We start from the raw sequence: 22,889 nt of genomic DNA on the forward strand, positions 1-22,889 counted from the left end.
TCATAGATTTCTAGAGTTTAAGGCCAGAAAGGACCAAGCTTGTGCTTAGATTGCCAGCACCTCTGGGCAGGGCCCGTCTTTTTGCTCTGTGTTTTACAGCGCCTAGCGCAATGGGGTCCTGATCCTTGACTGGAGCTCTTAGGTCTTTTAGTAACCTAAATAATGAGAATTAGCTCATGTAGCCTGGCCTCCTGTATATCCACAGGATAGAATTTCACCCAGTTTCCCCAGTGTTGAGCCCCACAACTTGTGTCTGACCAAAGCCGACCTAGCTAGCTTGGGGCTCTGTTCTGGCACCCAACGCTGCCCCTCTCCGGCTCGGTGTCTGAGCTGCAGCAGCCGTGCCGGGATTAGGCAGGGAGGGGAAGGGAAGACCCTCACTGCTGGGGCCCCTCAGTCTCTGGGCACCGAGAGGAGGATTGTGAAAGTGAGTCAGATGGAATAAGTGTGGAAGGCTAGACGCACGAGGAAAGCAAATGGTGACCCAGTGGAAAGTGGGGCAGGGTGGCCCTGACACTGAGCCACCCTCCCCTGAGTCGCTCGCTTTGGGCACCAGGTGCTGACTGTTGCTGGAGGGGCGGAAAAGGCAGCGCGGGACATCGGGGTGCTCTGGGGTGGAACAGTTCCCAGCTGTCCTCAGTATGCCGTTCTGCATTCACTGGGGCAGGCAGAGGGAGCTGTTAGACAGGACAGCAAGAGCCATTCGAGCCCTTCCCTGGGCTCTGAGCTGAGGGAGATGGCATATTGGCAGGGGAAACAATTAGCAGCGTCACCTCCATTAGGCACCAGTCATAAAGGGGAAAAGCAGTGCTCCGAGTGGGGAATAGCTGCGTCTCTCTCGAGTGCCCACTATTAACCCAGCCTCGTGCACACACGCAGGACGAGCAGCCGGCCAGCGCGGGAATGTCTCGCTCCCAACCGCTCGGGGCTCGATCACTGCCAGCCGCAGGTGCTGGGATACCTGGGACTCCAGAGGGAGGAAAGAGCTTTATTTCATCGTAACAGTATTTACACTCATTGTCCCCGTCTCCCTGTGTGCGCACCCATGGCCATGGCCACGCCAGTACACGTTCACTGTGGCACTGAGGAAGGGAGCGGCATGTGGGAGATGCAGAAGGGACCCCAGGAGATGCCGGGGTCAGTTATATGCTGTCCCTGGGCAGCGCACGGGTGGGTGGCCGGGAGAGGGTTGTGTGTCTCTTCCCAGTCTTCAGCGCAGAAAGGAACTGAGATGAGAGAGGACTGCAGGGCAGGCCCGGCCTCGCTGAGGAAGGGCCACCATCCTGCTCCTTGGTTCACAGGACTCTCTGCTGGCATCCTGGGAGCGGGCTGTTGTGCGTGGGCAAAAGATGGCACAGCCATTCAGAGAGCACTTTCCCTTTCTGGGCCGGCTCCCCAGCCAGGAGCCTGGATTGCAGGGGTTGCTTCTTGTGTATTTATCTTCTTCAGGGCAAAGGTCCCAGGCGGGAGGTCTGCAGGGCTTTAGTCAGCATGGCCACTGCACGTCCAGTGGGGCAGAGTAGCTGCCCACAACATGGTGACTTGTAAGGCCACCAGTGCTAGAGATTGCATTTAACACTAAGCACATGGTACCACAAAACTTTGTTTACCCATGAAAGCCATCTACAATCAAACCCAATCCAGTCCAGGATAAACTATACGACATTGGTGAGGCCTCATCTGGAGTACTGTGTCCAGTTTTGGGCCCCACACTTCAAGAAGGATGTGGATAAATTGGAGAGAGTCCAGCGAAGGGCAACAAAAATGATTAGGGGACTGGAGCACATGAGTTATGAGGAGAGGCTGAGGGAGCTGGGATTGTTTAGCCTGCAGAAGAGAAGAATGAGGGGGGATTTGATAGCTGCTTTCAACTACCTGAAAGGGGGTCCCAAAGAGGATGGCTCTAGACTGTTCTCAATGGTAGCAGATGACAGAACGAGGAGTAATGGTCTCAAGTTGCAGTGGGGGAGGTTTAGGTTGGATATTAGGAAAAACTTTTTCACTAAGAGGGTGGTGAAACACTGGAATGCGTTACCTAGGGAGGTGGTAGAATCTCCTTCCTTAGAGGTTTTTAAGGTCAGGCTTGACAAAGCCCTGGCTGGGATGATTTAACTGGGAATTGGTCCTGCTTCGAGCAGGGGGTTGGACTAGATGACCTTCTGGGGTCCCTTCCAACCCTGATATTCTATGATTCTATGATTCTATGAAACCCCGGGAACACACAGCCCTTCAAACCCCAGTCCAGATTGCCCTGGCCTCCAGGGGATGCAGTAGCCCTCAGGAAGTGGGGAGGTTCAGTTTGGATACACACAGGGAGCTGAGCTATTGGAGCTGGAGACAGGCTCAAACCATAAAATCCAGGTCCAGACGGAGACTTTAAGCCCATGTGGGGGTCGTTGGGACCTGGGGCTCGGCTGAGCCCACTGTAACGATAAAGGGCCATTTGCAAAATTCAGCCCTGGGTTCAGAGGTGTTTGGGGCCAGGATTTGGCCCTGCTCCGTCTCGAATACAGCCATGGAAATCAGGCTGTCGAGGAAGAAGTCCAGCTTTGCGAGCTTCCCAGGTAGAAGAACCCCCAAGCACAACCTTACTGGTGGTACATTGGTGTGTCTGCTTCTGGTCTCTAAGGGTGTGTCTCCCATGGGTTTTTCATCCCTGTGTAGACGTACTCAGCGTCTACACAACTGGCTGTGCAGAGGATCATGAATATGAAAAACAGCAACCCAGGACCCTCCATGGGGTAGCTCTCTGGGTGGTTTTGGGAGATGATGCACTGGGCTCCCTGGCCTCTAGGAAGGAACCAGTAGGTTTGGAGCCTGTGTTCGGGTTTGAGCTCAGGTTAAGGGAGAAGTTTGGGCCCTTCGATGCTGTGTCTGAAACACTGCTCAGCTCGAAGTGGAAATAACCCTCCTCCCCCACAAGGTGGCGTCTAGCCACTACACAACTGGTGCGTTAATAACGCAAGAGCGAGTGAGCTGCGGAGCCGCCCGGAACCAGCCCATTTCAAGCCCAGTGTGCAGTGAAAACAGCACGCACAGAAGGGTGGATCTTCATTTGTTTGCAATGTTACACCAACGACACACGCACACTTGAGAACACACATCACAGCAGGTGAACACGGGGTACGTTACAAACCACCACGGGGGCAGCTTAGGTATTGAACTGCTGCTCCTTAAAAGAGGATGCCCTGCACCCTCCATACACAATAGCACCGGCAGGAGCTGAGCTGCTGACGCACAGACGCACAGCGGCTGCCAGGACCCTGCGGGGCGGGCTTTCAAAGTTGGAAATCACATGACCCAGAATCATTGACGCCCTGGCTACGCTGGAGCAGGACGGGCGAAGTCTGGCGCAGAGAGACGTACCCACGCTAGCTCTGATCAAGCTAGTGCGCTAACAGCATTACGTACCCGCAGCAGCGGGAAGGCCTAGCAGCCTCAAGTACAAACCCGGGGGAGGCCCTCGGCACCTACTGGGGGGCAGCTACCCCCTCCCACCGCAGCTCATTGCTGTTTTTAGGGCACAAGCTCTGATTGCGCTGACAAGGGATTGCAGCCCCAGCTCGAGTGCGGATATCCCCGCACTGCACCGTGGACCTGGGCTTGTGGACTCAGTGTTTCCAAGCCTGCACTTGAGCGTCCACACTGCATTGTAAACCTGGGTTCACAGCTGCTGGACCCGGGTCTCACAGCCATGCAAATGCTTCCATGCTGCACTACGCAGACCTTCTGACTTGGGTCTGCGGCTTGACCTGCAGCCACGCTGCAAATTGCCAGGGCTTGGACCCACGTCACAGCAGATCGCAGACTCTGACCCACTCCCCTAGCAGGGTTCTAGGATCCAGGTCAGACTGATTTGTGTGTGGACAGAAGTGGGACTTGGGCTCAAACCTGAGTCAGAGCCCAGGCTTAGGTTATGTCTACACAGCAAAGAGCCTAGGTCAACTGATGCAGGGTTCAAGCTGTGGGCTAAACATAGCAGTGTAGATGCTCAGGCTTGGGCTGGAACCTGGGCTGTGAAACCTGGCAGCAGGGGAGGGTCTCATATCCCAGGCTTCAGCCCGAACCCGAAAGTCTACACTGCTCTTTTGAGCTCGGAGACTCGCTGCCACAGACTGATTGATTGATTTTTGCTGTGTAGATGTACCCACAGTGCACAGGTAGACATACCCTCAGACTGCTGGGGGAGGAAGGTGTGGAGAACTGTGTGTAGCATAGGGTGAGCAGAAGACCTGATTTTATAGGGACAGTCCCGATATTCGGGGCTTTGTTTTATGTAGGTGCCTGTCACCCTCCACCCCCATCCCGATTTTTCACACTTGCTATCTGGTCACCCTAGTGTAGAAATTGTAACAGGCCATGTGGGGAGAGGACTTCCTGGAGACTTTGACAAGTCAGTACATTCCTGGAACTTTACTCCATGTCATGCAAGCAATGGCTGCCAGTCCAGGATTTTCCTATTACCATGTGAGATAAGGGGCACCCTCCCCCCAAACTTCAATAACAGGGACTACAAGGGAAGGTGAGCCGTGCCCCCCTTGAGTGGACTCTGGCACTGGAGGAGAAGAAGTGAGACTGGATTTCTGTCCCTGCCTGGAGAAGACTCTGGAGGCAGCCCCTCAGCATGGGGTCTCTGTGCCCAGCGAGTGGGATCTTACAAAGAGCCCATGCAGAGAGGTTTCTTCCATTCCTTTCTGTGAAGTTATTTTAGTAACACTTCCAATTCATAATTCCTCATTCATAATTCACGGGCTAGTCAGCGCAGCACAGGCCCTGCAGCACAATGGACCACCGGTGCCAGAGAGCACGTGGCTGGTCCTGCTGCAGCCTTCACTCGGCGAGTCGGCCGACCCCTTCGCATTGCAAACGTGGAAAAAACACACGTCAAGTGCCCCCCCCCCGCTCCCCGGCCTGCACTCTGCTCCCAGGGCGTGTGACTGGGGGGGCACTGCTGAGATTAGACATCGCCCCCTCCCAGCCCCCACTCTGCTCCACCCTGGGCGGGAATAGGGGAGGGACAGCCACAGCCAGAGGCTCTGCCCTTACCACCAGCTGCAGTCCACGGAGGGGTTAACGTGGCGCAGCCTCACCCCGAGGTTCTCAATTCAGCTGTGTGAACAGGGGCCCAGAGTGCAAACGGCATCTCTTAAGAGCAACCTGCAAAGGATTGATTCATCCCAGGACCAGGGTTTACCTTTCTCTGTCGTGCACAGAAAGGCCTGTCCAGGGGCGGGTTGGTTTGTTTTATAACATGGGGTTTCTTTTCCCTAGACTTATTTATCAGGAATGGCCACTCTGGTCTTCCCTGGTGTTGCTGGAGGCTCCCAGTAGGGGCAGGACACACGGGCACCATGAGGACCTGGTGTTGCTGGAGGACCCCAGCAGGGGTGGGACACACAGGCACTCCACTGACAGGGTGGGGTTAACAAAGACATCCTTTCTCCACAACGTCCGTGCGTCATTGGAGTTAAACAGGCTTAGCAACAACAAACACCACCAACAACTACTAGCCTTGTTCTCCACTGCCTTGCTCACTGATGCCTGTGCAAAAGGAGCGCAAAGTGGGTGCATGTCGCAGTCTTTACACAGGGGTCAATGAGTCATAACTCTGGGCAGAGGGCACCCAGGCAGGGTGGGGCGGGCCTGGAGCAGGGTAGGGTCCGGGCAGCTGGTCCCAGACACTGGAGAGCTAACACACACATTCATTACACAGCTTGCCACACTGAACAAAAATCTCAGCAACACTGGAATTCTCAGCAGCGTTCTCCTGGAGAGGCCAGAGCATCCCGTGGGATGCTGGAAGGTCAGCAGCTCGCAGCTGCCTCTAGAAAGGCCTGTTAACTGGCCCGAAGTGCCTAAGTGCAACTGTGCAAGTTCAGGGGTGCAGTCCCCCATTCTCTGCTCCCCACCGGGGTCGTGGCCTCCTCATATCATAGACTCCTCTTCCTCCTCGATCTCCCTGTCCACCTCGATGGCTGTGTTCTCATAGCTGGTGATTCCCCCGTATTTCCTCATGTGGACCATCAAGGGTTTGGGGGACTGGCTGCCGGCCAGGGTAGCCACGTACATGCCGGTTCTGTTCTCCTCCAGAGAAGGGCCCCAGTCCATGGCTGGCCGGCTGGCTTGCTGGATTCTCTGTGGTTGAAATCAGGAGATGAACAGCAGTGTTACAGAAGCACCTGCTAGGCACTAAGGCTCAGTAATGGTGACAGATCACCAGGTGAGCGCTTCAGACAATGCCCCAGCATCCAATGCTTTGGACTAGACTCACTCCATAGCTACTGTCAGGGTATCAGAACCAACGGGGACTCTAATCCCATGGGGCACCAGACCATCTCCAGCCAGCCCACTGGGGGTACTGTAATCACATGGGGCACCAGACCATCTCTAGCCAGCCCATAGGGGGCGCTGTAATCACATGGGGCACCAGACCATCTCCAGCCAGCCCATAGGGGGCGCTGTAATCACATGGGGCACCAGACCATCTCTAGCCAGCCCATAGGGGGCGCTGTAATCACATGGGACACCAGACCATCTCTAGCCAGCCTACAGGGGGTACTGTAATTACACGGGGCACCTGTCCAGACCATCTCTAGCCAGCCCATAGGGGGCGCTGTAATTGAGTCTGAATGGAGCAATTGAAGCTCTAAAGGTGCCCCAGCCAGCACTTGTGTGGACAAGGATTTGCTGCTGCTCTGAGCCCTGTTCCCCGTGGCTGGGCCTCTACTTGGACAGTCCCCCTGCCTCACTAGTGCCGGTGCAGCACTAACCCGGCACGGCCGTTTCTGTGTAACCTGGTCTGGAGGATGGTGAAATTGCCAGGGAACGCTAGTGCCATCTGCATCGGTGCCCTGCACCGTCGCTAGACGCTGGGAGACTTCCTGGGTGCAGTCAGGCCTAAGGGCGCCTGCGGAGATTCCCCAGGGACAGAAGAAAAAGGGAACGTCGTCCCTGTATTGAAGCATTCCCAGTGCAGTGAATGATGCTGCGTGCCAGGAGCCAGCGGACTCAGGCCCTGCTGCCTGGGGCTGCTGTGTGTTTGGATTAATGCATCGGGCACTTTGCTCACTGCTCTTTGGCCCTCCCAGGGGTAAAGGCACTCCCAGGAGCCATGTGATCAGCACCCACACAGGCCACCTGTCTGCCCAAGTCCTGCAGCAGTGGCCCTGGGGGAGGACGGAGGGGGGGGACTCCCTCTCGCTCCAGACCTGCATCTCAAAGGGCTGCTCAGCTGGGCAGCTCAGGGGTCTGAGCTGCTGCACTCTTCCCGTCAGGTTGTGACCTGGTGCACCTGAGGACTAATCAGCAGGGTGAAAGGCTTTGGGGGCAGAAGCACTGAGCAGGGGGTACAAGGAGGAGGAGGGACTTCCCCCTGAGAAGCAGCTTCCCACTATTCTCCTCACATCTGTGTGATGAGAGCAGCAGGGCTCAGGGGACACCAGTCCAGTGCAGGAAAATCACCACCCACCAGAACTGCCATTGCTTTGATGAGTAATCACCAGCTCGCAGCTGCAAGCCACCAGCAGAAACCTCTGCTTGCACAAGAAGAGGAGGGGCCACTCAGGCACAGAGGGAAGGGATTGGCTGAACCACCCTTCCATTAAGGACTGGAGAGGTGGGGACAGCCTTGTCCCAAGGCATGATGGGAAGGCAGCTCAGTATAAAACCCCCAGCAGTGGTCTAGCAAGCTAGCTAGTGGAGTTGTTTATGGTGTATGGGGAAAGGGTTGGGGGTCCTGAATTAAGTGGCTGTATTTGTTATGATTTGTCCTAGGTGCTGTGGCTTTGCTATGCAGTAAGTAGGGACTGATAGGGAGTTTCCTTTATTTTATTAGTCTGTGTTAGAGATTGGGCCAAAGCAAGAACCCAGCTTCATCCCTCTCCTGTGGCCAAAGCAGTAGAGAAGCCTGGATCTGGGTGCAGCTTTGCCACTTGAACCCTCTCAGTTGCGTGTTTTTCCTTTGTCAGGGAATGAGGAAATTCACTGAAAGAATCAGACCTCCCAAGGCCACTTACATGCTGCTATTTTGGGAGTCAGCTTGGTCATTTAACCTCAAGAAAGCAGGTGTCTACCTCTCTTTGCAATGGCCTCTGGGAGCCCGGCTGGGCTTCACGCTGGTATAGGGCACAAGTGAACTAGTGTCCTGAGCTCTAATCCTACTCCCTAGGGGGTGTTTGTTGCCCAAAGCCTGTGGGCAGGCAGGAAGGGTGTGGGCTTCTGGGGTGTGTTAATGGAGTCAGAAAGGCTGTTGCTATGGCTCAGTGTTATCTACAACAAGAATGTAGCTCCTGTCAAGAGGGAGGGAGAATGCTGCGAAATGTACACCGCAATAGCAGTGTGAAAGGCTTTGGGCTTCAGAGCACTGGCCAGGACCAGCTGACTTGACTGACCCAAGCTACTGCCAAACCTGGCTACCTGAGCCCATCCCAAATGCAGCCGTGGCCCTTTGTAGGAGCATGTGCTCAGAGAGGTTACTTTTGGGGCAATAGTGAGCCACAAGGGGTAATGGTTATCTGACACAGCAGAGCTGTAAGCACGGACCCATTAAGGCTCAGCATTTGGACAGTTGTGGGGAAGCCTCTCACCTGACTGAGTTAGGCATTTGTTATTTCTGTCTCTTCCCCTTTTGTTGTTCATCACCATATGATGCTAAAGACCAGGGCAAAGTACTACACTCAGGAAGGAAAAATCAAATGCACAGCTCCAAAGTTGGGAATAGCTGGCTAGACAGCAGTGCTGCTGAAAAGGATCTGGGGGTTATAGTGGGTCACAAACTGCATATGTCAACTGTACAATGCGGTGGCAAAAAAGGCAAATGTCCCTCAGGGCTGTATTAACAGCAGTGTCCTAGGTAAGACCGGTGAGGTAACTGTCCCACCCTGTGTGACACTGGCAAGGCCTCAGCTGCAGGACTGCATCCACTTTTGGGTGCCACGCTTGAAAAATGATGGGGACAAATTGGAGAGAGTCCAGAGGAGAGCAACAAAAATTAGATGTTTAGCAAACCCTGATCTATGAGGAAAGGTTGAAAGAGTTGAATGTGTTTAGTCTTGAGAAGAGAAGGCTGCGGGGGCATGTAACAGTCTTCACATTTATAAATGGTGGTTCTGCAGAGGACGGTGATCAATTGTTCTTTATGTCCACCAAGGGGTTGAACAATAAGCAATCAGCTTAGTTTGCAGCAAGGGAGATTTAGGTTAGATATTAGGAAAAGCTTTTTAGCTACAAGGACAGTTAAGCACTGGAAGAGGTTACCTAGGGAGGTTGTGGAATCTCCACCATCAGAGGTTTTTAAGAACAGGCTGGACAAACACTTGTCAAGGATGGTCTAGGTTTACTTGGTCCTGCCTCATCCCAGTGGGATGGACTAGATCTCTTGAGGTCCATTCCAGCCCTATGTCTCTATGATCCTGTAACTCAGGGAAGTTCTAGGATGAGAACAGAGAGGCTTGAGAGAGCTGTATATGGAAATCTGTAGCACCTCTTTAGCTGTAGCCTCTGCCATCAGAACTTCACTTTCCTGAGGCAAATCCACTGATTTACACTGGTTTAACCGCATAGCCTGCTATATTAATGTCACAAAACGCACCAAGAGGTGCGAACACACATGGGGCTGTGGCCTGCAGTCTGCTGTGCAGCATGCACTAGGAATCCACCTACAGCTATCCCCAGGTATGCCCCAGTGCATCCATCCCCCCTCCCTGCACGTGGGCTGCATTTGGAATCTGTGCACAGGCTCCGTCCACGTGTGAGCCACGAATAGTGATATCACCATGTGTTGCCATAGGGCCTGGCAAAGAAGTGAGGCGGGGCCTGTTTCCTCTCTGGATTATCATTCCCGTTCTACATCCCAAATAAGCATGACTTTGTGATGTCCCATGCAAACCACTAGAGGGTGCCACACACCATTGTAAATACACGGGAATAAGCTGTCCTGTACACCAATTCTCAGGATTCGTGGACAGGGAGGGTGGGATGGGAACCTGTGCTTCTGAAGTGAGGCCTTTGTCCTTGCTGGGGCAGATGCATTAAATCCATTCTGCAAAGGTTAGACAATATGGGTATGCTGGGGCCCTCAACTCCGGACCAGGCAGAGCTTGTGCGGGAGCTAACAGGGTGAGCCTGGAGAGCGGAAGGATTTGCCCTAGACAGGCTGCAGTGACAAGCCACAGGTTGAGCAGGCTGTGAGGTAGCCCAGTCTGACATGATGCTCAATTCTCAGCCCTCACACCTGGGAACAGCCCCAGGAGCCGGCCCCCTTTGACCTATGGCTAGAACGAAGACTCCAAAATGAGCCGGAAGGGGGTTGTCTTTTACCCAGCATGAACCAAAGAGCAAGATTTCATGGCACAGAAAACCAGTATCTAGCAGTGGGGAGAGCTGGGGAACGCAGCCAAGGGAAGAAACGCCCTGGAGGGGTAGAGTCCCCTCCCTTTTTACAGGCTGCCGCCCACGTCCATCTGCCACTTACCTCCCACAGCGTCCCTTCTTCTCTGAGCACCGCGACCACCATCCCTGCGGGGATCATCAGGCAGGAGAACAGCCCCATCAGGATGCCCAGGACCTCGGCCCAGTATGGGAAATGGTAACTCCCATACTCTGAGGGCTGGTACTTGACTATATTGTACACCAGCAGGGCCTGCAACACAGGGAGAGAGTCAAAGGGATGCGTCCTTCCTGGGGCTGTGTGACACAAGAACCCCTCAGTGCCAGCTGGCCAGAGGGTTACAGGAATGACCTGATTCTGGGATGCACATTCTGGTTCACCAACATCATATGAGCTCTCAAATGAAAGCCAGGGTCACACCAGTCACTAATCTCTTTGTGAACCGTATGTACAGGTGCTATGCAAGGAGTTATGTGTACACACAACACGGTCAATACATTCTTATTTTGTATCACAGCAGAGGTGGAGAACCAGGTTTTCTGCCAGATGAGGTGTTTATTCACCTGTCCCTCTGTTGGCTAGACAAGATGGGTGAGGGAATATCTTTTATTGGCCCAACTTTTACTGGTGAGAGAGACAAGCTTTGAAGCTACACAGAGCTCTTCTTCAGGTCTGGGGAAAGGATGTCACAGCTAAATACAAGTCAAACAAAGAGTTTAGCATAAGTAGTTAGCACATATTCTAAGGGCCCATTCAAGGTGAAGTGGCCCATTTACACCTCTGCAGTCATAGGACAAAAAGGGGGAGGGGGCTAGTGGGTTGCAGATTGTTTTAATAAACCACAAATCCAGTGTCGCTCTTCAGTCCATGACTTGTAGTGTCTAGCGGAGTTGTGAATTTAAGCTCCCAGGCTCGTATTTTGGAAGTGTTGGGCAGGTTTCTTTGGAGGCTGAGGACTGAGAGGTCAGATAGAGAGTGACCGCTGTCAGAAAAGTGTTCTCCCACAGACAACAGGGTGGTTTTGTCTTTTATCATTTTCCTGTGTGAGTTCATTCAAGAGCATAGCGATTGACTGGTTTCCCCTACTTAGGTGCTGGGGCATTTAGTGGGCTGTTGTGATAGGCATATGTGGGGACCCATGGATCTTGACAGGTGTGTTGCGGAGATATGTCTGCAGGTCTGATCTCTGTTGGATGTGAATTAAACATTGTAGCTAACACAATGGATGCCCCTTTACATACAAAATTATTGAAAATATGTGATGTCAATAAGAGAGCAGCACACAGGAAACACAAGCCCCGGGGGGTTATCCTGTCTCTGAGGATAGACAACAAACTCTGGGGATACAAGTAGAAGTCAAAGAAAACACCCCTTTACCCTGCCCTAGTAGGTAAATGGGCAGTGCTATTACATTCATGAAATCAGGATCGCAGCCCAGCTGGACTGAAGATGTTGCAAAAGGCTTTGAGTGAGATAAAATTTATTAGACAGGAGGCTAACCTGATAGTTAAGGTTAGTCTCTAGAAAATGGGCAATGATTTTGTTTCCAGTTTCCTTACTCATGATCACTTGAAACTTGGCACTTTGATAGTAAATGCATTGCTGTTTTCACTATCAATGTATCTCAGTGCGGTGGTGTTAAGCAACGTGCTGGGCCTGAGTTGAATCGTACACGCTGGTGTGCGTACTGTTCCTTTGGGGATGGCAGACCTGGTGTTTTCGGAAGTGTTCAATGGAGAAGGGGCTGAATGCTATGGGGAAACGCTTCCAAGGGGCTCGGGGGCTGGGGCACACCTAATGTTAACCTGCAAGGCAAAGCTATGGCTGGCATAGCCCAGAGCAGAGGGCTTGGATGGCGATCAGACTGGGGATGTGAGGGAGCAGACACCCAGTTACACACAAGCAAGACTCTCTCATGCTGGCAGCAGGAGGGTAACAAGGTGACTCCCAGACCTAGCCATCCTGAGGATCATCACAGGCTGTCATCCAAAATCTTCTGAGGGTTTCACACCCAAGCCCAGCCCTAGAACTTAGTGACACCTCCCCCACACCCAGAACCTGGGCTCCCCAGGCTGGGATGGGAAGGGGCTACCTGGACCCCACCGAGACAACGCAGGTTGGAGACCCATGCTGATACCAGGGTGCAAAGACCATTCCATGCTGCTGGCTGTGAGGGGGAGCCAGGCGAGTTGGGAAAGATTTTGTCCCAAAGGGACTAATCCAAATGGTGCTGAGACCATGACAATGGGGAGTGGGCAGAGTAAGGGAAGCTCAGCAAACGTCGGCAGGGTCACACCAGTTACCATCATCATTGCCGGGGACAGGAACATCCAGCAGGCTTTAAAGTACAGCCCTGGTTGGAAGCCCAGCATCATGTGAATATCCCGGCAGAACCGCTTCATGCCTAGAGAAAGGAGGAGGAGATGGCATCAGAAACCAGCCAGCAACTCTAGCTGGGGGTTCTCCTGGCGAATCCCTTGGCTCCAGAGAGGCACCCCACCAGCTGTGTGAGCTCAGGGATTGGGCTGTCAGCCACGGGGGCAGAGAGAGCCTGGAGAACAACGGATGTGTTGTTTCTCCTTCTGTATCACGTGACTTTCGCTGCTCTGCTATGAGAGCAAGGAAGGGGTCAAACTGAGGTATCCGCTACCATTGTGATGACACAAATGTCTCTGGCTTGATCTGGAACTTCCATCCAGCTGCCTCGACCCTGGGAAGCAGCAAGAGCCTGGAGCTGAAGTGTCTAGCCCTCTGCCATGGGGTTCATCTGCACAAGCTGGAAACTATACCTCCTGCTCCAGTTCAAACGCCCACTGAATAGACAAGTTTCCATGGAGGCCAGTCCCCCCTTACCATAGACACGTGTCACCACCAGGCAGGTTGTAATCACCACCACCATGAGTCCAAACCCAGCACTGTAGTCATCCAGCAGGACGAGCCAGTACATCCCCCCCTGGAGAGAGAGAATGACAAGCAGCCAGACCCTCAGGGAAGGACCCGTTATCACCAGAGCTGGTCAACAAGCTCCCACCCTCGCCTTTTGGGATAAATTCTCTTGTGCCCCTTTCCTGGTCACATTTGGGAGGCTGAGTTTTAGGGGCCTGAATATTCGTGGGAAGCGAATGCCAGTGTATCCATCCTGTTTGCATGCTCATCCAATCCGGGGACAGAAGTAATGCCACGCCACATATTAGATCAATTGCAGCTTGGATTGTGAATCTCAAGTATGGAATACTCACAGCGAAATGTTAATAAACATGGGCTCTACTGATTAGATAAATTATTCCCTGCGAATGATTCACTCTGCTCTGAAGTCACCTAGCGTCTCCACTCCCACGGCCCTATCCGGTGGGACGCTCCATCCATTTCTCTTCCCGAGCCCCCTCCCACTCAGTCATAGTCACAAATGATCATGGATCTGACAAACGTCCCCCTGTAAATCCTCAACTAACTGAGCACTCAGACGCCAGTCAAAGTCGACTCTGACAAGCTGGCCCGTGGGAAAGATTGCCTACCTCTGTCGTGAGAATGAGCCCCATCAGGTACATGGCGATACAGATGATGGCTGAGAAAAAAGCCTTCTTGGGCCGCAGGTAATAAGGAAACTCATCTGTCACTGCAGTAACAATGGTCTCCATGAAGGCAAACTGCACATAACGGAAAACAAGCCACCCTAAGCGTGTGCGTCTGTGTGTGTGTCTGTGTGTGGGGGGCTAACGTACAAGGTTCGGCATGCTGTGTCCTTACCTGGCTGTCCAGGCCCAAGGTCAGCAGCATGAAGAAGAAAAGGAAAGACCAGAGTGGAGAAAGAGGAAGCATTGTCATGGCCTGGGGGTACACCACGAAAGCCAAGCCGGGACCTAGGGGACAGGCAGAGGATGGGACAGTGAATGGGATCGTACATCAGACACAGCTGTTACTGCTGGGCAGGGGGAGGCAGTGTACCAGCCCAGGCAGGGTATGGCACCGCTGGGAGAAGGGGGGGCGGGAGAGGTGTCCTACAAGAGCAGACAGGAGGTGTTCCCATGTGTGGGATCGAGCAGAAGCAGGCAGGGGCCGGCACCGTGGGAGGGGGCAGGAATCCAGCCTCAAGGCTTTTTCATGCTATTTTTTTAGATAAAAGGTCACGATTGCCTTTTCTTGATCAGCAGGAGTGTCGCGCAGCGCACGGCGGGCAAGGAGAGCCCCCAACAGCGGGCACCTCCCTTCTGCCCGGAAGGTCTCCACCTGTCACCCACGGCCCCAGGTTTTCAACAGAATTGTACGCTGCCCGCAGCCTGGGAGATGCCCTGGCTGTGGTGGCAACGTCTCCCCAGCAGGGGGCACTGTAGGGGAGGCTACCCAAGGGGGAGCTGCTAAGTCGCTCATGGCTTCACCCGCCTCCCAATAGGAGGCCCTATAGGGAAGCCCTGGCTGGTGGGAGCTCCCAGCTGGAGGAATTGCAGTAGCCTGCGGATGGAGGAGGTCCCCAGTACCTCAGGTCTCCCCACTCACTGCAAGAGCGTCTGCCTCCAAGACCTGGGAGGGAACCAGCGCGGAAACGGACGTTAGCCCTTTGAGAGGGGAAGCTGATGGATCACAGCCTCCAGGAGCCACTAGAGCGGGACTCTCCGCTCTGCCTAGTTCCTTATCGCCCCGCCAAGGCCCTGAACGAGACAGCTGAGCATGATGAATGCCCCACTCCCCCCAAACCCACTCGTCTGTATCAAGCTGCCATTGCTACAACAGGCAGCGCTGGCTGGTGGAGCTGCGTGGCTTTATTCAGCCTCTTGTCTGTCACCCCACCACCACGCAGCTAACATTCCCCTCTCTGCCAGCCCCGGGTTTGTCCTGGGAACGACATCAGTGCATGCAGGAGCTCCTGGGACGTCTCACTAAGCACCAAGGGACAGGGTTGTCATTCGGCCCATTCCTGTGGGACTTATCACAGCAGCTCCTGCCCCGATGCACTGGGGTGGCTCATGTCTCTCGTAAGGTGTTTCCCCCTGGGCCCCCAGTCAGGAATGGGCTTTGCAGAGAGCCTGGAGGAGTGAGAAGCTGGCTCTGATTATTGTTTCAATGCTCTGGCCTGGTTTTGGAGAGCTAGGCTAGTGCCCACAGCTGCATGCTCAGGCTCTGTGTGTCCTGCTCCATCCCTCCATGTGTCAAGCCTCCCCTCTGTAAGTAACACCATCCCCTCCTTCACCCGTGGCCTCTGGGCAGCGCCTGGTCCCCACCACGCTTGGCAAGGAGAGTCCCAGGGGCTCCCAAGCCATCTCTCCTGCATGGCAGAATGAAGAGCTGGCATCACACCACCAAACCGCCCTTCTCTTCCTCTGGGCGTTCCTTGCGTTCTCTGACACCCGCTGCGGTTTTGTTTCAGTGCTTGGCTCCTCTGGTTCCACGGGTGCCCAGGGAGACATATGTCCCACCTGAGCCCAGATTCCTCCCTGAGGCTCCGTGAGCTGGCTTCAGCTGTTTTATCAACCTAGACCACTTTGTTACAGTCCTACCAGACCAGCTGACACTTGGGCAGCAGCCTGGACTCACTGCAAGGGAAGGAGCAATGGCTCCCTGCACACGGGAAAGGATAAGGGCCTGACGACTGCACCAGAGGAGCTGCTCTGGGGAGTTCTGTCTGCGCTGGGAGCTGGAGAAAGAAAAACGACTGGGAAACAGTCACCATTAAACGCTGATTTCAGGCCCCATTAGGTGGCCACATAAACTATGCTCCCAAATCCTGAATTTGCGGCTGGGCACTTAGGCGCCTGCTTCCCCGTTTTCCCCTGGTGAGGGCCCATTTGTGCACCCACCCACCTTCATAATGTGCTTTGAACTGCTCCAGTGAATGGCTCTTTATCCATGCAAAGTCTCATGGTTATTATTGTTTTAAACTATCACACCTGAGTCTTATAAAGCACTTATAAGCCCGTCCCTTCTGCATACACACCCCAACCTACATATATCCCCACACACGCATGTATTCACACACACACACACCAAGAAAAGAGGGAAGGAATTATTATTTTTTGGTCTGACCTGCTTTTGCCACTTGGTTAACCGGGATGCCCAGCTCCTGCGACATGTAGCCCAAGACGGAAAAGATGGCAAACCCGGCCAGGATGCTGGTGATGGCATTGCCTAGGGTGACTATAAATGTATCCCTGCAGAACAGACAGCAGCTGATCTGAACGTGTCACCATCAGAGCCTAAAGAGACTGCACTGCTGAGAGCTCGCATGGTTTCCAGAGGAGAGAGAGGAGGCAGCGGCTGACTGGGGAGGGGCACCAAGAAAAGACCCACTTTGGGGGCACAAGCTGGCTTTCTGCGCCGAGCTGAGATGGGTTCCCCAGTTAGAGAGGGGACAGGCTCTTTTCTCTTTGCCAACATCCGCATTCAGGAGCCTGTGGGGAGCTGGACTTACAGAGAAACTAAAAGTGTGGAGGTGACACTGGGCAACTTCCCCACCTGTTTTGGGTTTTTATTACGAATATCAGGGAAAATCAATGGTGGGGGGCAGCAAATTCAGCTGGTTCTCAGCTCAGCTTGGCTGTGACACACCCCTCTCAACACTGGACAAGGCAACCCGTTCCTCAGCATCTGCTGGGGGCTGGAACCAGGCTAGGGAAAGCGGCACTCAGTGCCTGGCTCGTGCCAAGAGAAGGGCCCCTCCTGCATGCAGATGAGGATGCAGGTGTCTCTCCTTACAGGTTGCCACTGGGCTCCATGCATCCCTATCTTTCTGCTTGTTTCTTGCCTGCTTCTTTCTTCTTATCCACCTTATCCTGACCCATCTGTTCCCTTTAAAGAGACAGTTGGTGCTTACCCGTTGGTGCCCCATGATATGCAGCTTCCATTCCGGGAAGAGAGGTTGTAATAACTCTAAGGACCCAGGTCAGTTTGAACCCCACTGTGAGTGTCACCCCGAGGCTCACCTCCATTTCCTGTGTAAGGACTGGAAACCTACCTGTAAATATTCTGGTGGAAGGTGTTATAAGACGCAAAAGTGAGCAGTCCCCCGAAGCCCACCCCAAGGGAGTAGAAGATCTGCAGAGCTGCCTCTATCCACACCTGGGAGGGGGAAACAAGGAAGAAGAGCTCACTGCACAGAAAGGAGTGCAAATCTCAGCTCCACTCTCAAGAAGAGAGTGCTTTCCGGGAGGGATTCCCTCTGCTCCAGACGGACATGCTGACTCCTTTTACCGAGCATATCTCCACTCTTTGTCTGCATCGCCAACACAGATTCCATCCAACACGGGTCTCTTAGAGTCAAGTGAGGGCAGTTCCCATGGTCCTTCGCTTCTGGGCTTCTTCACAGAGAACTACCAAATGCTCCAGTGGACTCCAGCCCTGACCTGGTGCAACCACCTTGGGCAGGTGTTTGGAGTCCATGCTTGGACTTCTCCACCTGCTCTGAAATGGAGACCCCATCAGATTTGGAAGTACCCACATGGAGGAGGGAATTCAGTCTAGTTGCTTATTGATTACCCTAGGCTGCTCCACCAATGGGCCATCACCCTAAGGGAGGGAGAAGGTAATCAGTCCAGGGGTTTCTGCACTGGCCTCCAACCCAAAAGCCAATGGTGGAGAAGAACTGCATTTGGCCTTTTTGTTCGGGCATGCTTGGGCTTCTCTTAAAGTGCAGGCTGTCCTGGGCTTCCTAACAGCTGCTATTCATGCTGCTGATGTGTTTGCCGTACTTTATGCTACGCAGTGAGATCCTGGTTGCAGGGATCAGGCTGGAAATGATTTCCTAGTTTTTCTTTTCTACTTTCAAAGGCAGGAAATGATTTTGCATCTTGTTTGCATGCCAGTCAGCTGGTAAGAGTGTTAATTAGAGCCATGAATAACCAGATTGACCTGCCGTGGCATTAAAAGTCCTTATACAATGGAAGCTTTTCTTTTACACACATGTCAGATTTGGGGATTTCCCTGTTTCACAGCTCTGCTTTGCTTGTCATCATCATAGAATCATAGAATCATAGAATATCAGGGTTGGAAGGGACCTCAGGAGGTCATCTAGTCCAACCCCCTGCTCAAAGCAGGACCAATCCCCAATTGTTGCCCCAGATCCCTAAATGGCCCCCTCAAGGATTGAACTCACAACCCTGGGTTTAGCAGGCCAATGCTCAAACCACAGAGCTATCCCTCCCCCCTCCCCCCAAAATCACTTGAAAGCAGCGGCCAAAAGACTGGATCCCAGCCTGAACCAGGTAACTGAACCCCACAGTATGTTAAAAGTGCCCTGTCCCCTTCTCACCTTGGAAGACAGCAGGTGATCAAACTGGGGTGTGAGGTAGAACTTGATTCCTATCCAGGCCCCCTCCAGTGTCACACCACGAATGAGCAGCATGATCAGGATGAAGTAAGGGAATGTGGCAGTGATATACACAACCTGCGGGAAGAGCAGATGGATCTGAGTTTAAGCTTCAGCAAGACCTTCCCTTAACCGCACTGACACACAGGGGATCTTTGCCCACTGGACAGTTCCGGAGTCACTTGCAGAAGAGGCGTGCCCTTTGGGGAGCATCTCTGTTCAACTAAAAGTCTGCTTTATCTTGCACCTCACTGCTGTGTGGGTTTATGATGTGGGCAACACAATGTTGGATGGGTCACTGTGGTGTATCCATGCAATTTACTGAGGCACATGGCCATGCTAATTCCATCGGAAGCAGAGTTGTGTCATTAACTACATTCCAGCCCTGAATAGTGGGCAGGCATTTGATGATCTGCAAACTACCACCCTCTCCAAATTGTGCCTATTGATAGCCATTGTATTTAGCAAGAGAGCTAGTTATTCTAATTGATATTTCCAAGATATATATACACAGCCACACACACACAAATACTGTAGATCATGGAAAATGACCACTTAACCTCGCTCGGTTCATTCTCGTGAAGCAAACGACAGGGGGCTGCAGGAGGAGAATGACTCCTGGTCTTACCTTGCCGGAGGATTTGACTCCCTTGAGGATACAGAGGTACACGATGACCCAGGAGAGCAGGAGACACAGGCATAGATTCCAGCGGATTCGCCCAGGGTCCCCGATCCCAGAGCTCCCTTGGATATGCAGAACATAACGACTAGGGCAAAAGGAGAGCCATTAATAAACAGGTAGCATCCTCCCTTCAGCAATGTGCCAGGGACCAGAGCTCCTGTCTGAGAGCCCGTACTTTACGCTGCAGCACCTTAGAACCTGGATCTAGCTTTGACTCTGACAATAAAAATGATACTGAAAATCCCTTTGCGCAAGGAGAGCCAAGGGTTTGATTCCTTGGCGGGGGGAGTTAATTCCTGACCACACGTTAATGAACTGAGAGGTCCCCAGGGAAAGGCTGGTTTTTAGCTTAATTGTCTCAATCAACACAAATGAACTATTTTGAACATAAGAACGGCCATACTGAGTCAGTCCATCTGGCCCAGTATCCTGTCTTCTGACAGTGGCCAATGTCAGGTGCCCTAGAGGGAATGAACAGAACAGGGAATCATCAAGTGATCCCATCCCATCGTCCATTCCCAGCTTCTGGCAAACAGAGGCTAGGGACGCCATCCCTGCCCATCCTGGCTAATAGCCATTGATGGATCTATGCCTACATAGGCGACATGTTCCATTTTCACAAGTTCGTGTAAATTAACCCTTCTGCTGGGTCACATGATCATTCCGTACCATGGGAGACTCCAACAGGGCCAGAGAGTGCAGAAGTTCTTGACCTCGCAACTGAGAACGTCTCTCCCACACCTGCCCCCTGCCAGAATGGGCACTTACGGTGGCATGAATTTTCTATGGCATGGTCACCCAAGTGTTTGGACCCTCACTAGCTACCAAGTGCTCTGTGCCTGGCAGGGTGGAATGGGCACATTGTAAAATGACATCCAGGGGTTTTGTACAGCCACAAAAGCTATTCAAATGTCAGCCTTAAAGAGTCAAAGAAGAGAGAGAGAGACACACACACACACAAAGAGAATGACTGCGTTTAAAATAGACAGTAGAACCGTCGCTAATGGTCATCCACTAACCAGGGTCACCCATCCTATGTAATGGCTAGTGAAACTTCAGTCCCTGCAAGTGGTTAATCTCGTCTGACCATGCAGCCGCCTGTCAGAACAGCCAGCAACATACCCAGGCATTTGGTGGCTAACAGGTTCCACTGAATCAAAAATACACATGGAACCAAGGCCGATTACACACAGACAGGACCAAACCCAGGCCCCTTTTGCCCATAACCACATGCCCCTTCCGCCTAAACTACAGCTTCCTGTATCTGTGAGTAAATGGCAAACTGTTAGATAGTGAAGCCAGCCATGAGAAGGCACCATGATCCCAGGTGCTAAGCTGGCATATAACATATACGACCACTGTCTCATTGCAGCAACGCAGTCCAGGTTGTGCCGACACGCTGGATAGTGCTGATGACAACAGCCACACGCCTCATCGTGCACTTGGAGAAGGTGGGTGCCCATCAAGCCATAGCGTGTGTGTTGTAGACCCATCGCCATGGTTCCTACACCAGTCTCACTCACTCCAACCCCCACCCTGCTCTGCCACGGTCTCTGGCTAGCCTCCTTACTTCCAGTACTCCTCGCTCGGGCTGACGGTGTTAGTGATGTTGAATGGGATGGCAGCATTCCCTGCCTTGACGACCTGGTGATCCAAGCAGAGGTCGGTGTTCCACCAGTTGCCGCAGTGCTCCCAGGGCAAGTTGCTTGTCAGGGATGCGAAGAGGTAGAAGAGCACGTAAGCAATGATCATGTTATAGTAAATGGCCACCAGAGAGACAATCAGGATCGTGCCCATCCCAACACCTAAGGGAGGGGAGATGTAAACACAGCTCAGTGTGACGGCAAAGAGACACCACCCAGTCATCTCTCCCAGGGGCTGCTTAGCTACTGCGATGCTACCAGAGGCATCCTAGGGGCCCAGTCCTTGGTACAAGCAGACCAGCTGTTAGGAATCTAAAATGAACCTTAAACCACAGCCACGAGCTAGATCAAAGCTGAGCTGCTAGGTTATTGTGCAGGAAGGAACAATAACCCACCATAGCGAGGGGGATGTTGCATGAGAACATCAAGGATCTGCTAACAGGCTCATTGCTTTCCTGGCTTTTCCTGGCTCAGGCCCAGAGCCGAGAACTCTGCTCCAGCCACATCTGAGCCTTTCCTCCTGAGATCGCTTTGAAAGTCACAGGCACTGGTGCAGAAATGTGATAGATCTATGCAAGGGGGAAGCTGCCTTCCGGTGGAGAGAACTACTCTAGATTCCTGTAGACAAGTGTCAGCCAGAGAGACTCCTTTTCCCTTGTCAGAACTCCCTTTCCAAAGCTCAGCATTGGAGGTTTGCACTGGGTGAGAGAAGTAGCGTATATGCGCATACAGACCTTATATAAACTTTAATTATTTTTATATCTTAAATGAGTTTCATCTTGAGCAGTTTTTAGGTAACTTTTCTCTTTCAAGATGAAACTTTCAGAGCTGTGTTTGCCTTATGGCCCAGCCCCTGTATACCCAGATTGTCTTATTTGCATGAAGAATGATGGCATCTGATCATAAGATGTTCACGTTTATTTTTACTTTTGCTGATGGATGGACATTGAGTGGCTGGTTGTAGCCTAGAGTCTTTTCAAGCCATTATTTTTATAGGATTTGGGGTCAAACTTTCCATAAAGTGGTGAAATAATGTCATCGCAAGTTCTTTTCACCCAGCCAAGGCCATGTCAGCCTTCTCAAAAGTAATCGTATGTTCTCTACGTTTGATATTTGAAGGAGTGGAGGGCGGCTGTCACAGACGTACAGCCTCTGTGGTAGGCAAACAGTGAATATTTTTTAAATTGCTGGCTTAAGCAGGACTTTTCTCCAAATTGACACTAGCTAAGCATGATCTAACTCAAACCTGACTGGAGCAAGTTGCATGGCCATGCAAGAATTGAAATTGAAGGAAGGATCTCTGGCACTGAGGTTGAGGTTCAGTCATTAGATAATAATTTGGTTTCAGTGTCAAAATATTTAAAGAGCTCCAAGTTATAGATTCGATTGACTTTGGTAAAGCTCATTAGCTGGGCTTTATAATGAAGTGGACAGTCAGCTCCTTAGATGCTGTCTTAGAATTTAAAAGGGTTAATTACTTGTTGCATTCATCAGATGATTTAACTAAATGATGATTTAATTACAATCCAATATTGAAACTAATGTGTTGCTTTGACCTTGATTTGATGGCTGCATTGCTTTATTCTTAGGTTAGTTTAATATTTGTAACAACAGCTTAGCTGTGGTGATGTCCTCTCGATATTTATTTTTGTTCAATAGTTGTAATAAAATTTATGAAATTGACACTGAGTCACATTTCTTTCTGGAAGTAACGTGGGTCCAGAGCCCTGGAGGACCTGGATGGATAGATGCCAGCTAGTCAACCTAAAAGCCTGACGAGCTCCCCCTAATTAGATTGTAGTTCTCACAATTGCCTTAAAGATCAAAGGATGGCGATGCTAACACATCTCACCATCAGCCCTCTGTTATGAGGGCAGGAAG

General features: G+C 52.3%; 1 protein-coding gene across 1 annotated transcript in view; it reads right to left on the reverse strand.

Annotated features, from left to right (window-relative positions):
- Positions 1-3,036: 3,036 nt before the first annotated feature.
- The window catches only part of SLC6A7 (solute carrier family 6 member 7), a 30,552-nt gene continuing 10,699 nt past the window's right edge, over positions 3,037-22,889 (reverse strand). The window contains exons 4-14 of the mRNA XM_073355338.2: positions 20,936-21,170; positions 19,312-19,450; positions 18,627-18,761; positions 17,334-17,437; positions 16,406-16,530; positions 14,135-14,247; positions 13,903-14,034; positions 13,241-13,340; positions 12,691-12,791; positions 10,472-10,639; positions 3,037-6,135 (exon numbers count right to left, since the gene is read on the reverse strand). Coding sequence (XP_073211439.1) covers positions 5,926-6,135; positions 10,472-10,639; positions 12,691-12,791; positions 13,241-13,340; positions 13,903-14,034; positions 14,135-14,247; positions 16,406-16,530; positions 17,334-17,437; positions 18,627-18,761; positions 19,312-19,450; positions 20,936-21,170 — 1,562 coding nt within the window. The 3' untranslated portion in view covers positions 3,037-5,925. The remainder of the gene's footprint in view (positions 6,136-10,471; positions 10,640-12,690; positions 12,792-13,240; positions 13,341-13,902; positions 14,035-14,134; positions 14,248-16,405; positions 16,531-17,333; positions 17,438-18,626; positions 18,762-19,311; positions 19,451-20,935; positions 21,171-22,889) is intronic.

Source organism: Lepidochelys kempii, chromosome 8, assembly GCF_965140285.1.
Source record: "Lepidochelys kempii isolate rLepKem1 chromosome 8, rLepKem1.hap1, whole genome shotgun sequence".
NCBI lineage: Eukaryota > Metazoa > Chordata > Testudines > Cheloniidae > Lepidochelys > Lepidochelys kempii.